This window comes from Pelophylax lessonae (genome assembly GCF_965119305.1).
Source record: "Pelophylax lessonae genome assembly, chromosome: 2".
Lineage (NCBI taxonomy): Eukaryota > Metazoa > Chordata > Amphibia > Anura > Ranidae > Pelophylax > Pelophylax lessonae.
This window is the reverse complement of record NC_138769.1, coordinates 149,122,386-149,140,364: the sequence shown is the minus strand read 5'-3', so window position 1 is coordinate 149,140,364 and position 17,979 is coordinate 149,122,386. Positions and strand designations below refer to the sequence as shown.

At 44.1% G+C, this 17,979-nt stretch overlaps 1 protein-coding gene across 1 annotated transcript in view; it reads left to right on the top strand.

Moving 5' to 3' along the window:
• MYL10 (myosin light chain 10) overlaps window positions 1–17,979 on the top strand; it is a 291,095-nt gene that overhangs the window by 257,939 nt on the left and 15,177 nt on the right. Inside the window, exon 4 of the mRNA XM_082247321.1 lies at window positions 5,004–5,108. Coding sequence (XP_082103447.1) covers window positions 5,004–5,108 — 105 coding nt within the window. The remainder of the gene's footprint in view (window positions 1–5,003; window positions 5,109–17,979) is intronic.

Genomic DNA, 17,979 nt, shown 5'->3' with positions numbered 1-17,979 from the left:
CGAGCTTGCTCTCTCCTAGTGCTGCTGAGCTTAGTGATGTCGGGGTCCCGGATTGGTGCAATGGAAGTGACGCAAACTGACGCGTTTCACCAGCCAATGGACGCTGTATATAAATCTTAAATATAACTGCTGGTGAAATACATGTGTAGGTGAGAGTACTGGTACTTACAAATATACCCAAAAAAACAACAGAACTAGGATCTTGACTAAAAAGGTGAGTGCATGATCACAAATGTATAATCGCAAAAAATGCCTTGATCCAATACAGCAAACAAATGGTGGCTGTTCACTTATTTAAATAAAGTGCATAGTGCAGTAATCTAGGGGATGGAGAAAAAATAAAAAAAAATGTCTCTTCTATTATGTTCTTTATAGTGGTATAAATTTGTGCCAAACCCTGTGCTAGGTGCTGGTGATGATGATTAATTCAGGGTATTCATGCAGATAAGTATTCCCGGGACTTTCCAAACGAAAGTGCAGGTGATGGACAGTGGGGGGCCCCTAACTGTGTGGTTGGCCTCTCACCTGTCACTTTCTTCCTCATGGTGTGGTATTTTCAAACGTTTATTATAGTAAAAACAGCATTAACTCACATGTACAGATAGCGATTAACAACAGTGTGTGTATCGTACGTCTCTTTCTACTACGGCACGTCTGGGTCTCCGTGTCCTACGCGTTGCGTCACGTGACTTTGTGACTTCTTCCGGGATGTTAATCGCTATCTGTACATGTGAGTTACTACTGCTTTTACTATAATAAACATTTGAAAATACCACACCATGAGGAGCTGTATGTTTGTACCCCACCTCTGAGATCATTACCTGGAGTAGCGGAGACCCCCACAGAGCCCACACCCATAGGATTACAGGAGAACCCTACTCACAGGACCCCAGGAGAGATAGCCCCCCACCTGAGGACAGATTACTACCAGGAGCCAGGAGAGGGACCCATCCCAGGAACCCTGATCTCTCTAAAGGCTCTATACAAGAAAGTGACAGGTGAGAGACCAACCACACAGTTAGGGGCCCCCCCACTGTCCATCACCTGCACTTTCGTTTGGAAATTCCCAGGAATACTTATCTGCATGAATACACTGGATTAATCATCATCACCAGCACCTAGTACAGGGTTTGGCACAAATTAATACCACTATAAAGAACATAATAGAAGAGACATTTTTTGTTTTTTTTCCTCCATTCCCAAGATTACTGCACTATGCGCTTTATTTAAATAAGTGAACACCCACCATTTGTTTGCTGTATTGGATAAGGCAGTTTTTGCGATTATTTATTTGCGATTATGTGCTCACCTTTTTAATCAAGATCCTAGTTCTGTTGTTTTTTTGGGTATATTTGTAAGTACCAGTACTCTCACCTGCACATGTATTTCACCAGCACTTATATTTAAGAATGATAAACAGTATTTTATTAATTTTTATTTATATTCATTTTTTATGATGTACTAATTCCATCCCCTGGCACCAGGCACCTTTGGATATTTTAGCACAAAGTCACTTTTATATCCACCCATTTTTTTGCACCACCCTCAAGCACCTTATTTTTGTATTGTATTTAATCATAGCCTATAGTATCTTTTTACATCTTATTTATCTTATATTTTTTTTACTTGAGGCGGTTTACATGTGACTCATCTACATACAACTTTGTTTTACCTTTATTTACATTGCATACTTTTGATCTATAGAGATATCATTTGTGGCCGCTTCCGATTGGCTACACTATTCATTACACAAGAGGTAGCGCAGCACTACCCCACACCCCTAGATCCTCTCTAGTGTCTCCCTTCCTGTCATCTCTGCAGGATCTCTGGGTTCAGCTCCTCTCTGACTCTCCGGCCCTCAGGTCAACCACCTAAGGCTGTATGGCAGATTCTACAGAGGAGGGACAGCCTCCCCCTCCCTCTGGGACCCCACTCTCCAGCTGAAAGACGCCAAGCACATGGGTCCTTGGCATTTATACAGTATCCCAGCATGCACCGAGGCACTTTCCTCTGCCAATCACCAGGGCTGTACTAAATGCCTCTGCTCTCATTTGTCAGGTTTCCTCCCACTGTCCAATATGCCTCCCTATTGGAGCAGTGTGAAACACTTCAGACAAACTGAGCTGCACCTGAGTACCATGAACAGACCTCACTAGCAGATTCTGCTCTCTGGTAGGCAGAGAGCAATATAAATTTACCTGGCAATCTATCTGGTAAGCAGAAAGACCCAAAAACTATACTCTCTCTTCTGGCACATAGCCAGGAGGGTGCTACAGATGTTATGTTTTGGTTAAGTGTTAGGTTTAGTAAGGGGTGAATATTAAGTGTCATGATAAAATAGCAGCTTAATGTGTACCGGTCACTCTATCCAAAGTCCACTCATTTAGAGCAGCCTCTTCCCCCTTCTTAAACCACTGCAAAAAAAAAAGAAAACACATGTGATGACAAAACATGTTAACTAATACACTTGCCTTTCCCCTGGCTTCTGAATTCCAGGGGGTAGCTTCACCATTCTTTCACTGAGAGCCTGGGCATGGCAAGTAGCCCAGATCATGCAAGATAATGCTATAGCACAGTGCAGTAGTGTCTTCTTGTGAGATTTGGACTGCTCGGGTTCAGTTCATTCCCAGAATATATGCTTCAACAAATGCCTAAAAGCCAGTAAGTGAACTTCAGAGTAAGTATCTCATTATCTCAGTTATATGTCCCAAGAAGCGGTCTCTCCTGGACAGCAGACAGAGGTCTTCTGTCCAGGAGAGGCTGCTTCTTGGAACATACTGTATATATAAGATAATAAGATATTTCAGATTTTCTGGGAATGAACTGACTCATACACCTTCTGGCAGTCATCTAACTGATCCCTCTTTGGGCTTTTGCTCCCGCTGCCATTTTTGGGTGTATATCGTGTACTCACTATCGCTTTTTTTGTCTCATTTGGACCTATATATATATGGATCCTTTAATTTTCCCCCTGTGGTTTGCTGATATCTCCTCCCGGATCACTCTTTCAATGTGCAGGCTTTAACTTTGCACAGTTAGATAATTTGTATGCTGGACTCATTAAAGTCGTCTGAGGAAGCCAATGGTTGGCGAAACATGTAGAGCTGGAGTCACCGCATATACACATCAATCGTATGAATATTGTGCAATGGTTTGAATCCATGCATATTTTTAAATTTGTGATGTTTTCAATAAAAACTTTGCTAATTTTCTTAAATGTTGAATTATTTTGAATCATTTCTGGCTCCGTAAAAATCCCACCTTTCTTGTTTCCCAACATATTAAGTTTATTGATTAATTTTTTAGTTTTCTTTTTCCTTTTTGTTTTTAGCAGTGTTTTAAAGTTGGCAAAAGGGGGCCACACTAAAAAAGTGGAGCTTGTATTTTTAATGTAATGCATGCAGCACAATAACCTTGCACAGTATACTGCATAGTTTCTCACCCAATGTTATGTGTACCTTCAAAGTTATTTATGCTTTCCATTGCTTGAACCTGCATGTACACAACCTTTGGTGCCCAAAGCAACAGAGATACCTTTTATTTTTTTTAAAAAAAACAACATATTTTTTCACATAGGCTGGAGTTCTTACTATGAAGACATAACAGTGCTTCTATGCTGCAGGACTCAAATCTAAAATTAGATGCACTGTTGCTGGAGTTCAAAATTTTACCTGTCCTAGAAAACTGTTTAAACTAGTAAGCACTGGGTTGGGCTAACAGAAATGTAAAAAAAAGTTTTATAATGACTGGTTACATGCACTGGGCTTTGCCATTTTATTGGCCTGTGTGGCACAAAGATAAGGCCAAAAAATCGCTCAAACCATATGCAGCAATATTTGTTATTACGATTTGCAGTAAATACAGATATTCAGCTAACAAATAGCTCCTAAGATCACTTACTTTGTAATATTGTCCTAGGCACATTGTCTCAGCGAGTGATTCTTGTCTAAGGATTGAAGAAAAATGGGTGCCATTCACTTAAGCATTTTAGGTGAACAGGTTGGTTGCACTAGTACATTGAAAATAGGAAGGGGGTGGAGGGAGCATAGGTATACGTGAAGGTTTCTACAGGAAGCAAAATCTCTGGCCTTCTGCATGTCTTTCTAAACTTCCTAGGTCCCCCTCTCACATGGCTCTGCTAGCTGGACACTTAAACTGCTTCCTAACAATTGAGATTCAAGTGGCAGCTCCACCTTTCTGTTCCAATGCCGGATAGTAAAGGTTCCTGTATTTACTTTTAACTCAGCCAGTCACTAACATCAGTTTGCTTGCAGTAGACCAAAAACTTCTAGACCTGGCTGGTAGCCAGCATCTTCAAGGGCTCCTACTAGGAGGGGAGATCCTTACAGCACACTAATCTCTAGGCCCTAAGTCCAGGGAGACAGATAGTTGTTACAGTAGTGTCCTTACCAGTAAAAAGTCAAGGAAGATAGACCACATGCCAAGAAGTGTCTCGAATATTAAATGTCTTCCCAGCCAGCAAACCAGCTGCTGATTGGTCATCAAATTTCCATAACACAGAATGTAATTTCTAGCATTCCCTTCTGGAGCCAGCTCAACAGCAAGTGACTGTGATACAACACTCCATGCTTAGAGAACAGACACATAGGCGTTGATTTACTAAAGGCAAATAGACTGTATACTTTGCAAAGTGCAGTTGCTCCAGAGCTTAGTAAATTAGGTAAAGCTTCACTTTACAAAGTGTACCTAATCACATGCCAGGAAAATTTAAAAACAAAAATGCATTTTTTTTTAAAAATGATTGGATGATGGAAGTCAGCAGAGCTTCTGCTCATTTACTCTCATTCACGCTCATTTACAAAGTGTACAGTTTATTTTCCTTTAGTAAATCAACCCCAAACAGTCAGACTTTGCAAGCTGTTATCTTCGTACAACATGACAGAAAGGCAAAAGGGGAATTTAGAAAAATACTGCATCCATACACATAAATAACATGTAGTTGGTTGGTTCCTTTAATCATGTCCTATGTCTTTCTGTCACAGGGAGGATCAATGTGAAATCTGAAGAGCTTGATGACATGGTTAAGGAAGCACCAGGGCCTATCAACTTTACAATCTTTCTTACAATGTTTGGAGAAAAACTGAAAGGTATGGACTGATGTACTTTCATATAGTCTACCTAACTAAAGGACGAGGTTAATACTAAAAATGAAAGACTATCGGTGATGATATTTACATAGTACAGGTAGGGGCCTGTTTACCATATCCACTTGCCTGTTTCACAGATGTACTGACTATTTTATATTTATTGCAAGGATCTAAACATGTGACAGCAACCAATACTTTGTTAGCTCCCATCCCATTTACACTCTTTTGTTATCCTCCATGTATGCTATGAATAATAGAAATCTGCTTTTACTGTGATTAGATAAGTTTGGTCACTTAAAGGAGTTGTAAAAGCAGAAGGTTTTTTATCTTAATGCATTCTATGCATTAAGATAAAAAGCCTTCTGTGTGTAGCGGCCGCCCCAGCACCCCTAATACTTAGCTGAGCCCCATCTCAGCCAGTTAACCAATGAGGAGAGAGAGGGGGCGGGGCCGAATGGCAGCTCCGTGTCTGAATGGATACTCGACAGGAGGGAGGGGCCAGGAGCAGCGAAGGGGGACCCGAGAAGAGGAGGACTTGGGCTGCCCTGTGCAAAACTATTGCAAAGAGAGGGTAAGCATAACATGTTTGTTATTTAAAAAAAAAAAAAAAATGAGATTTTACAATTACTTAAGGTACAAAGGGAAACAACTGAACCATGACATAAATTAAGGATGTACCAAAGTATACAGTATATTGATAGATATATTTTTTCCTACCTACTACCTAACTCCAGTTGGCATTCTGTATATACCAAAAGTAAAACCTAGTTCATTGTTTATAACACTAAATAGGACTACCCAGAATGCAATAATTTAGCAATGTGTTTATTTTTAGCTTAATTTTGCAAATGTTAAAACATATGTAGCACCCTACTAGATAGGTGATAGGTTTAGTTAGTTAGATTTAATATGTGTTTTGGTATATTTAGTTGCCACCCTGTAGCCAGTGTGGCTGTGATTGTTTGTTAGGCAAACACTGTATTCAGTACTAGTCAGGTTTGCTCAGTCTGTTCATCCGCTGCCCGTCTGATAGCCCCCTCTGCATCCAGAGAGCTTGAGATGTTTCTGTATGATAGGTGTGGAACTATGCAGATGGCAGCGTGAATATTGATACAGCCCTGGCCTATCCCAGAGAGGCAGGCTCTGAAGGCATGCTGGGAGACTGTATATGTAGCACTGTCCCTGTAGGGCTTTCTGTATAATGACTTGTTAGGCCTCCTCTGATTACCAGCACTAAGTCACTTAGGGTACATTTCACACATCCCTCCTTACTCCCAGTGGCTCGTCACTCAATAAACAGTCCAGGGGTATTGGTTTAGTGTTTATTTTGGAACTTGGATGGGAGAAGGGAATAGTGGGATACTCCAACTGTAACTATTCACAATAAATAAGGACAATTCTCACTTGACCTCACCAGGTTGCTTGTGAAAGCAGCTGCACATCTTAATACATACTGCCACATGTATGGAAAGGGTTAATTCTCCTTGCTCTTTCTCTCCAGCAATAGACTTGGGGAACTATATTCTCTTCGGGACACTCACTAGCATCCCCTTTACGGACACCCGTCCACTGACTCTTCTAGCTGCAGGGGTGGCCCCCCTAAGGTCAGGCCCCTTGACACAGATCTGTACTCACTGTACTACAGAATCAGATCCTCCAGTGTCTCCCCTCTCAGTCAGCTTCACAGGACCTCTGGATTCAGTTCCTTACTAGCACTAACCAGGCTCTCAGATCGAAATACCTGAGGCTACATGGCACCTCTACAGAGGAGGAGGCAGCCGCTGCCTCACTCCAGGACTCCGCTATCCAGCCGAAAGACCCCGAGCAGTGCTCCTGCCATTTATACAGAATCCCAACATTCAACAAGGCACTTTCCTCCAAATCACCAGGGCTGTATCAAACACCTGTGCACTCATTTGTCAGATTTTCTCACACTGTCCTACATGCCTCCTTATTGGACCAGTGTGAAACACTCTGCAGACAGTATGAGTTGCACCTGAGCACATTGAGCAGACCCCACTAACAGATCCTGCTCTCTGGTAGGCAGAAAACAATATAGATTTACTTGCAATTTCTCTTGTAAGCAGTCAGGATTCAAAACTATACTTTCTCTCTCTAGCACCTACCTAGGAGGGTGCTACATATACATTATATTCTGTGAGCACACTTAGCTTGGGGTATTTTCCTGTAGAGAAGTAGTCCAGCCTGAAGGGTACACCGCCCTTCCAGGCAATGCTGCTATGTCTGTTGTCATGAGGTCTCAGGTGGGCAACATGAGGGCATGGATGCTGAGACCCTGGAACTAAAGAGAATTGACTGAGGAAGGCTGTCCACTGGATATCTGGTCTGACCATCCCCAGTTTTAAACCAAAAAATCAAACTCCCCTTTTTATTCAATAGTTAAACAGCATAAACAATATGTAAACCGTAGCAATACCCATAATCTGGGTAATCTGCCTATCTTTACATTTATAAAGTAAAATAAGTATGACAACAATTAAGAACCACTAGGATTAGGAAACACCTGGGGCATTTTGGGATTGATTCCAGAAGCAAATTATGTGGTGCACTAAGTGCTTTGTGATAAATGGTGGGTATGACAGGATTGCATCCAATGGTGGGAGTGGCCTAAAGAGGGATGATAAAATAGAACCTGTGCCTCTTTGTACACTGCAACCATATGCCACAGTTCTTGTACTCACAAACTACTGATAAAAGTGGGGAAGGAAGAAATGCCACAGTGCCAGAAGAGAGGGATCCAACTTTGCAGCCACTATGCCTGGACTGTGCAGGGCCCAAACCTTAAAGAGGCTGTTTGCCAATGCTAAAACAGGAGACACAGGCTACAACTGGGTCCACAACATCCTCCTTAAAATCGGGGACAGTCTCTTCCCCAGAAACCAAGAATGTCAGGTCACCCTACTGTATGGCTGGAATTACTTAATTTATACTGTATATCTACACTTGGATGATGCTTTTTGTGCTTCTTTATTTATATTTATTCATTAACAGAATACAGGGCCTGACTCCTATCCTGATGATTACATAAAACCTGTACCAGTGTCGCCCATGGGTACTTTTATATAGTCATTGACTATGGTGTGAAATTAGGACTTCCGCAGCATATGGGACTATCTGGGAGCATCACTGTAAAGCAAAATTATGAATTGTGCCATCTGGCATCACCTGTCCTGCTATGCAGTCCTGTCTCGGATTTGCACTGTAGACTTTTGTCACAACAGGGGTTCCATGAGGTTTCTGACTGAGGCCTAAACTGTCCCGGACTGACTATTATCAGGGCATGTCCTTTTGCAGGTACTAGATGTCTGGGAACACTTTTTCTTAGAGATATGTGCATAAGATACTGTACATGCACTGTGAAGGAACTTTGCTTCTATTTAAACAAAAAAATGATACATTTACCAGTATGAGAGTGAAGCCGAGACAGGTGTTTTTGGTTTGATCCAGCTTTGTTTTGTCGTTTCTGCATCTAATGTAAGAAGCTTGTTATGTAATCTTCTTACATGAATTAACACAGATCATTAACTTCCCACAGATTTGGCAGAGATTTTTTTGAAAGCAGTGAGAAGATGATATAATGCATAACAATTCTTTTTTATTTAATTACATATAGCTTAATGTCTATAAATACTGAATAAATACACATATACATAGAAACAATGGTTTCTGAAATAGATGTGTTAATTGTTTATTTCTATCAATTAACAAAGTGGAAGGTAAATGAACAAAAGAGAAATCCAAATCAAATCAATATTTGGTGTGACTACTCTTCAAAATAGCATAAATTCTTCTAGGTACACTTGCACACAGTTTTTAAAGGAACCCGGCAGGTAGGTTGTTCCAAACATCTTGGAGGTTTTCACTGTATATATACTGTATATATATTTATATAGATTGAGATATCTACAGGGATCTTAGCACCACTCGAATAGTTTCAAATGTAGTATAGGAATCGATACAAGGGGATGTACAACACGTGTGACAGATTTCTAGCCCTCTAGTGACAAACATGTCTGTGTGTCAGCAGTATAATACAGGAAGCATGCCTTGTGCAATAAGAAACCTACCAACAGTAAGTCCATGAAAGAATAATAAATTGTAGTAAACACCATCCCATGATGGTGTATTTTTGATTATGCTGAAGCATCCTAAAAAAAAAACTCATGCATTATGTTTTTTTTACCAGTGGGCAAGGTTACCGGTCTAAAGCTGTCCCCTGTGTTGTACATCTGTTCTATTGATTCCTATATGTCATTATAGAAGAGTGGTGCCAAGATCCCTAAGGCCACTCCATCAATTACAGCCAATACCTGTGCTGCTCACTTCAAGCTTGATCCATATACAGTATATATATTAAAATATGCACATGCATGTGCATATACTTTTCTCTATTCCCCTTTTGCCTTGTTGCTACTTTGTATGCCTGCATTATCTAGCGCCTATTAAGACTGTGTCTGGGAGGAGCTAAGGCCAATCAGCAGAGGTTGTGGCACAAGCCTTGGGGACCTTTAACACTGGTGCATTTGTCAAAAATGCATATCGCGGATTTTAAAATATTTTAGTGTGTTGCGCTAAATTTTAAACATGCAGTGTTGATGTACACTATATTGTCAAAAAGTATTGGGACGCCTGCCTTTACACGCACATGAACTTTAATGGAATTCCAGTCTAGGGTCCATAGAGTTCAATATTGAGTTGGCCCACTCTTTGCAGCTATAACAGCTTCAACTTTTCTGGGAAGGCTGTCCACAAGGTTAAGGAGTGTGTCTATGGGAATGTTTGACCATTCTTCCAGAAGCCCATTTGTGAGGTCAGGCACTGATGTTGGACGAGGCCTGGCTTACAGTCCCAGCTGTAATTCATCCCAAAGGTGTTCTATTGGGTTGAGGTCAAGACTCTGGGCAGGCCAGTTAAGTTCCTCCACCCCAAACTCGCTCATCTATGTCTTTATGGACCTTGCTTTGTGCACTGGTGTGCAGTCATGTTGGAACAGGAAGGGGGCTTTCCCAAACTGTTCCCACAAAGTTGGGAGAATGAAATTGTCCAAAATGTCTTGGTATGCTGACGCCTTAAGAGTTTCCTTTACTGGAACTGAGTGGCCAAGTGCAACCCCTAAAAGCTGTCAGAATGGGAGGAGATACTGGAGAGTGTCACTCATCTGTATTAAGTCCCTGTCCATCTGATCGCGGAGCTGGCCATTAACTCCTTGGAGGATGATGCCTGTCAAGCGGGGATGGTGTTACCGGAGGATTCCCTGGCCAGCCTAGAACAAATTGGCAAGCCTGGAAGGCCTGTTTGTGGAAAATGTGACTGTGGGAGCCTGAGCAGAGGGCGCCCTGATGGAGGAATGGGTTTGCCTCTTCCCCCTGTGTAGGTAAAACTGGTAGGGGAGGGGGGCGTTAAAGGGTCACTCACCACCTTTTTCACGTAGTCTATGGTGAATATATTCCCTCAGTCACTGATGTATCCGAGTAGATGACTGGAGCACTGCCTCCACCCTGCTCTACACAGTCACAATGCTACATCCTGTAGACTGGGTGATGCAGCCACAGGAGCACACACAGAGCAGGAGGAACAACTGTGATCTCAGATCAACCCTCAATTGCTGCACTTTTACACGTCAGATCAGCCCAATTCCAGTACCTTCACACCTTAGATCAGACCAACTCTTGGAAATTCACAGGATTTGAGGCATCACTCCAAATTATGCACCTTTACAACTCAGATCCCCCAATTCCAGCACCTTCATACCTCAGATCAGTCCCAATTAATGCTGCTTTAAACCTCAGATAAGTCCCAATTCCTGCACCTGTAAATTAGCAGTTGCCAATAGCTGGCTAATTACCATCCAAAATGACAGCAGGCAGCTGAAAGAGTCAGACTCAACACTATGACCAAATCTAGCCTGTCTGATTTAGGGATGCAGGAAAAAATGTTAGGGAGGCAGGGGATGGGAAGTGTCAGTGGTTTGTAGGGTAGTGTATGGAAATGTACAGGGGCCATCAAAGCAGAGGATAGGGGTCAGCAGGGTGTAGAACAGGGTTCAGCAGGGTGGTCAACAGGATCAAGCAGGGCAGTGGATAGGGGTCAGTAGGGCAGGGGACAGCAGGGCAGTGTACAGGGGTAAGCAGGGCAGAGGATGGGGTCAGCAGGCCACTGTACAAGGGTCAGAAGGGCATAGGAATGGGGTCAGAAGGGCATAGGATGACATCAGCAGGGCAAAGGACAGGGGTCAGCAGGGAAGAGCAACAACAAGAGAAGGGAGCACCGACCTTGTACTAAAAAGGTTTATTTTAAATCCAAAAAAGCAACATACATTGTGCTCACAAACATATGATAGTTTCACGCATGCAAAGACAATGGAACCAATCATCTCCATGACAGCCAGGATACTCTTACAGTGCAGGGTGACGGGATGGTATTCAAATATGCCTTTCTGACGCGTTTTGAGGACCCTCTTCCTCAGAGACAAAAAGTGCTACTCAAGGGAAGAGGACAGAGGTAAGCGGGAAGGGACAGAGGTAAGAGGAAGGGAAGAGGACAGAGGTAAGCGGGGCAGAGAATGGGGTCAGCAGAGTATGGGATGGGGTAAAAAGGCATGGGAAAGGGATCAGTGGGGCATAGGACAGGGGTCAGCAGGACAAAGGACAGGGGTCAGTGGGGCATAAGACGGGGTTAGCTGGGAAGAGGACAGGGGTCAGCAGGGCATAGGATGGCATCAGCAGGGCATAGGACAGGGGTCAGCAGGACATAGGACACAGATCAGTGGGGCATAGGAAGGGGTCAGTAAGACATAGGACAGGGGCCAGCAGGGCATAGAATGGCATCAGCTGGGCATAGGGCAGAGGTCAGCAGGGCATTGGACAGGGGTCAGCAGGGCATAGGACAGGGGTCAGCAGTAAAGAGGACAGGGGTCAGTGGGGCATAGGATGGTGTCAGCAGGGCAAAGGATGGAGTCACAAGGGGGGACAGAAGTCAGCAGGACATAGGACAGGGTCAGTGGGGCTGAGGACAGGGCCAGCAGGGCAGAGAAGGGGGTCAGCAGAATAGAGGATGCAGGTCAGCAGGGTACATGTTGTGGTTTGTGAAAGGGGCCAGTGGGGCTTAGGACAAGGGTCAACAGGACATAGGACAGGGGTCAACAGGGCATAGGATGGGGTCAGCAGGGAAGAGGACAGGGGTCAGTGGGGCATAGGACAGGGTCAGCAGGGAAGAGGACAGGGGTCAGCAGGGCATGAGATGGTGTCAGCAGGGCATAGGACAGGGGCTAGCAGGGCAATGTACAGGGGTCAGTGGGGCATAGGATGGGGTCAGCAGAGAAGAGGACAGGAGTCAGTGGGGCATAGGACAGGGGGTCAGTGGGGCATAGGACAGGGTCAGCAGGGAGAAGGACAGGGGTCAACAGGGCATGAGATTGCGTCAGCAGGGAATAGGACAGGGGTTAGCAGGGCATTGGATGTAGTCAGCTGGGCATAAGACAGGGGTCAGCAGGACAATGAACAGGGGTCAGCGGGTCATAGGATGGGGTCAGCAGAGAAGAGGACAGGGGTAAGCAGGGCGTAGGATGGCGTCAGCAGGGCATAGGATGGGGTCAGCAAGGCATAGGTCAAAAGTCAGCAGGACATAGGACAGGGGTCAATGGGGCCGAGGACATGGTTCAGTGGGGCTGAGGACAGGGACAGCGGGGCTGAGGACGAGGTCAACAGGGCAGAGCACAGGGTCAGCAGGGCAGAGGATGCAAGTCAGCAGGGCATAGGAAAGGGGTCAGTGGGGCATAGAATAGGGGTCAGCAGGACAAAGGACAAGGGTCAGCAGGGCAAAGAATGGAGTCAGCAGGGCATTGGACAAGGGTCAGCAAAACATAGGAAAGGGGTCAGCTGGGCAGAGGACAAGGGTCAGTGGGGTTGAGGACGGGGTCAGCAGAGCAGAGAATGAGGTCAGTAGGGCAGAGGATGCAGGTCAGCAGGGTATAGGATGGGATAGCAGGGCATGGGAAAGGGGTCATTGAGGCATAGAACAGGGGTCAGTAGGACATAGGACAGTGGTCAGCAGGGCATAGGATGGGGTCAGCAGGGAAGAGGACAGGGGTCAGCGGGGCATAGGACGGGGTCAGCAGGGAAGATGACAGGGGTCAGTGGCATAGGATGGGGTCAGCAGGGAAGAGGACCTGGGTCAGCAGGGCATAGGATGGGTCAACAGTGAAGAGGACAGGGGTCAGCGAGGCATAGGATGGCATCAGCAGAGTATAGGAGAGCTGTTAGCAGTTCATATGATGGGGTCAGCGGGGCATAGGAAGGAGTCAGCAGGGCATAGGACAGGAATCAGTGGGGCATAGGATGGGATGAAAAGAGAAGAGGATAGGGGTCAACGAGGCAAAGGATGGCATCAGCAGAGCATAGGACAGGGGTTACAAGGGCATAGGATGGGGTCAGCGGGGCTGAGGATGGGGTCAGCAGGATGAGAACGGGGTCAGCAAGGCAGATGATGGGGTCTGCAGGGCAGAGAACAGGGTCAGCATGGTATAGGGTGTGGAAGCAGGGCATGGGACAGGGGTCAGTAGGGCAGAGGATGGGATCAGCGGGACATAGTATGGGGTCACTACTGGCAGAGCTCTCAGCAGTGCTACTTCTCCCCACACTGCATACAGCTGAGGTTGAAAAATTTTATAGACACAGCCTCAATCTGTGTGTAGCTGGCGTTTGCAGCTCTGCTGCCTTTCTAATCCAAGGATTTTATAGGTCAGAACTGCAACAGCCAGCTACACACTGTGCAGACTGTCTGTACAAGAGTCCAATCTCAGTTGTATGCAATGCGAGTAAGGGAGAGGAGCTTACCAACCCAGATGAAGCATCCATGGGGGGAAAGGCGTGTCACCCCCCTAGATTTAGCCATCCTCAAAATTACTTGTTGAGTGAGATGAGCAGGAATGGAGGCAGGCGGAACATTCCTTAGTAGCGAGCTGCAACCCCTGACCGGTTTCCAGCTCTCCCTCTGGGTTCCACTACACCCTAGTCTTTGTGGACCATTTCACTAAGTTTTCTGTGGTAGTGCCCACCAGAGACCAGACAGCCCCAACCACGGCTAATCTGTTTTGGCAACACGTGGTACAGCAGTACGGTTGCCCCGAATGCATCCTCTAGGACCAGGGCCCAAACTTCAAATCACAAATACTAAATACCACTTGAGTGGTATTCGGAAGTCGCATACCACACTTTACCACCCTCAAGGCAACAGGGCCTGTGAGCCTTGCAACCACACCTTGGTGGTGATATTACAGACTCTTTAATGTGGAGGTTGTGCTTTGGGCCTGCAACAACATGGTACATAGAGCTACAGGCCAAGCTCCATTCTTTCTGATGTTCAGACGCTACGGTCGTTTACCTGTAGATCTCCCGCTGGCCTCTCCAGAATGCCATACTTCCTGTACACCCAGTGGGTGCAGGAGCAGTGGGACCGACCAAGTATTTCTGGACAGACACAAAAACTTGTCAGATGACGCCATCATAGACGAACTGCCACTGCTTCCGGGGGACCGGGTGTTGGTGAAGAATCTGAAATGCAAGAGAGGCAGCAAACTGGAACTCAAGTGGGAACACATGGAGAGGCAACCGTTCTTATCAACCCCTGTGTATGACTTGGTCCAGAGGGCCCTGAATCCATCAAAATACAGTTCCACCACAATCTGCTAAGGTCCTGCATACTGAGTGGAGATTGTTCTGCCAAACCTACTTTAGACAGAAAGGACAATGAGCCTGTGGATGTTCTGCCAGTTTTAATGGTACCTGCCTCCCACTGGGCCTCTGACCTCTGCTGATCCTGAAGAGGAAAGCAGCAGTGACTCACCTAGGGACAGTCCCAAGGCACCACCCCAGAGACTGCTAGTCCTGCTGGACTCTTCCGAAGACTCAGCTTCCAGCTCTGGTAAAGGGGGTGGGTGTAATTAGCCCTGTTGACCCCCAACCACCCGAGGCTCCAGAATCACAAGCGGAAGATGACTATTTAAAAGGTGGCAACTTCCTGCAAAATTCTCTAAATATATTGTTTGAAATGTTGTTGCCATTGCAAGTATGTTTTATGCAGTTGTTATCCGTTACTGTGTTGTGGTATCGAGGACTGCATCTGTCAAAGAAGGGAGGAGTGTTGGCAGGTGCAGTCTATATTCTCCACTGCAGTTGGTGCTCGATTGCAGCGGCAATGCAGATGGGGAGGAAGTTTTGAGGAACGCGGTTCCTTGATGATTTCCTCAGTCACAGGGAGATAGCTATCCAATTAGATGCTGGTGCCCCATGTGACTTTGGTGGTAATATTGGGTAGGATAGAGGCTATTTAAGACCCTAGCTCCCAGGCTTGGCTCGCTTTATGCATGTGCCTAGCTTAGGGAAAGCAACCCCGTCTGTCAGGGACAGTATTAGAGATAGGGACAGGTTCCAGAGGAGAAGGGACAGTGCAGAGACTATGCCTACCTTCCAGAAAGCCTGGTCTGGACCAGCCAGGCCTCTGTGGCAGACGCTGACAGCATCTTCCATTCTGCATATTGTGGATCCACCGCTGTCTCAGTTGTAAGTGGCTCCGGGTGGGTTTGCTGCCAGCTGGGCTGTTGTTTTGCCAAACTGTTCTACAATACACTGTTACTGTCGAAATCGGACTGTGGGTTTTCTGCTCAACGGTGCACCTAACCCATACCTTCACTTCCTTACATACAAGAATTGTACTCTCCAGTTTCCTCTTCTCTAGATTAACACATCAAGAAAAAATGTTAATGGTTACAGATTGGACACTAAAGGTGAGAAACATGCTAGCTTCTCTTCCACATGTGGATGACAATAAATCACAATACATCAAAATACCTGAATTTGCTTTTAAAGTAAGAAACCAGTCATTTGTCTTATGTATTAAATAGATATTTTGTATTGAATAGATTCTAAAAATTAGAAACTCTAGACTATTATTGCTGTATTCCTCTTGGGGAGCTTTCGTTATACTTCCTGTTATGGTTTTTATACAGGAAAGGGGGAATCTTTCCAACATTAACACAGACAGCAAAAACAAATGAAAAAGAAAAACGCTGCATTCAAACTAAAGAATAAGGTTTTGGCTGGTGTTACCCTTTAAGTACTTAACGTGAAAGAAAAGACTATAACTATTTCTAGAAATGAGGGAACATAATTAAGAATAGTTATAGTTAGGCTATTCTGCCACTATACAACTATTTTAAATGTCTGTGATATTGGGAAACTATAATATTTGTACACATTTGCTGCAGATTTTGACAATAATGCATCAGTAGTATGATGTCCAGTATTTAAATAGACTGTAACAACTGTCATAATCTACTAACTGTTATAGAACCAAACACTATAAAAAATGGAGACTGGTGGATTTTTATTGTAAGCAGTAACTTAAGTAGCGAAGATGTAGAAGCTTGCAAGAGGATTTGGTATGTCAAAACTCATATCAGAAACTCTATTTATGTAATATTAACCGCATGGTGTTCTTCTATTGAGTGCTAGAAAAATGCATTTGCAGCTTGTGGAGAAAATACCTTTGATACACATCAAAAGGACCACTTTATTTACCAGCTAATCAATAAAGGATGAGTTATATATGACATTGTTTCAGACAAAGCCTGGAGAAATAGCGAGAGACAAATGTAGAGCAGTGTATGAAATGGTGGGAGCCCGAGCTTTGTGAACTGCCTTGTGTTTGCCACCGGCAGTATGATTGACAATAGGGAACTGAGCGTAAAGAGATATTGATTGAAAAGGAAAGACGCTCAGTGATCCCTTGAAGGCACACAGAACACAATCTTCAAACTACAATAATGCATCTTTCTGCCCTTAAGTATATTTCAGGAGATTTTTATTTCCTTTATCGACAGTCTGCTCAAGTGAAACTTAAGTGATGCACTTGGCTACTGAACAAGTAAATCCCAAGGAAAAAAACATTTGCTTTATCAACTTGGCATGAAAAAAAAAGAATAAAATAGAGCATGTATAAGATAAACCTAAATAGACACCTAATTCACATTTTATCATGTACGTTTTAATAAATTGATTGTTCCTATTAAAATTATCATAGACATAGCACAGCATTTGGCAATGCATACAGTATTTTAGGCTATATATTTACTATTACCCTTACCCTACCTATTTACTATTATGGTCTTTCACTATTACCAGGTTGCCTGCATGAAGTGTGGGGTCTTAAAGTTATAGCGATGTAACACCTTTTAACAGTGGACAAGTTAATAAGCTAAGCTAAGTTGTTAATACCAATGCCTTTCATTGTTGATGTATTGGGTTGAGTTTAAAAGTTGAAATGTGAATGCATATTATATTCTTTTTATATTTGTATGGTTTTCCCATATTTTAATTTGGTTTTCTTCCAAAATCATAAAACATATGTAGGCAAATGCAGGTTTCCCTCTGTCCTGTATGTGGGCGGGGGTTACTGCGCCCAGGTGGGGACCCAGAGAAAGCACTCACTAGGGCCCTTTAACGGCAGGCTGAAGCTACCAAACAACAAGGCTGGTGTTTAAAGCAATATAAAAGCAATGCTTCTCCACGGGTATACATAATTAGCTCCTTGTAATCGCTTACCCAACTTCTTTACACTTTACATTGTTCACAAATATTCCAAATATCAGTTCCTTTAAAAAAGTCTCACACATTTTGTGTTCCCATAATTGGGAGGAGTATAAGAGTGTGTTTTGGGGTTAAGTATGCTCATGTTGTGTGTGGGAAAAATCCTATTAAACTGACAACTTTTCACAATTCTTTCCACATTTTCTAAAAACTGGGGTCATTTAGTTGATGTTTCTCCTGTCCTGGAACTTCGGGACCTTAAGAAA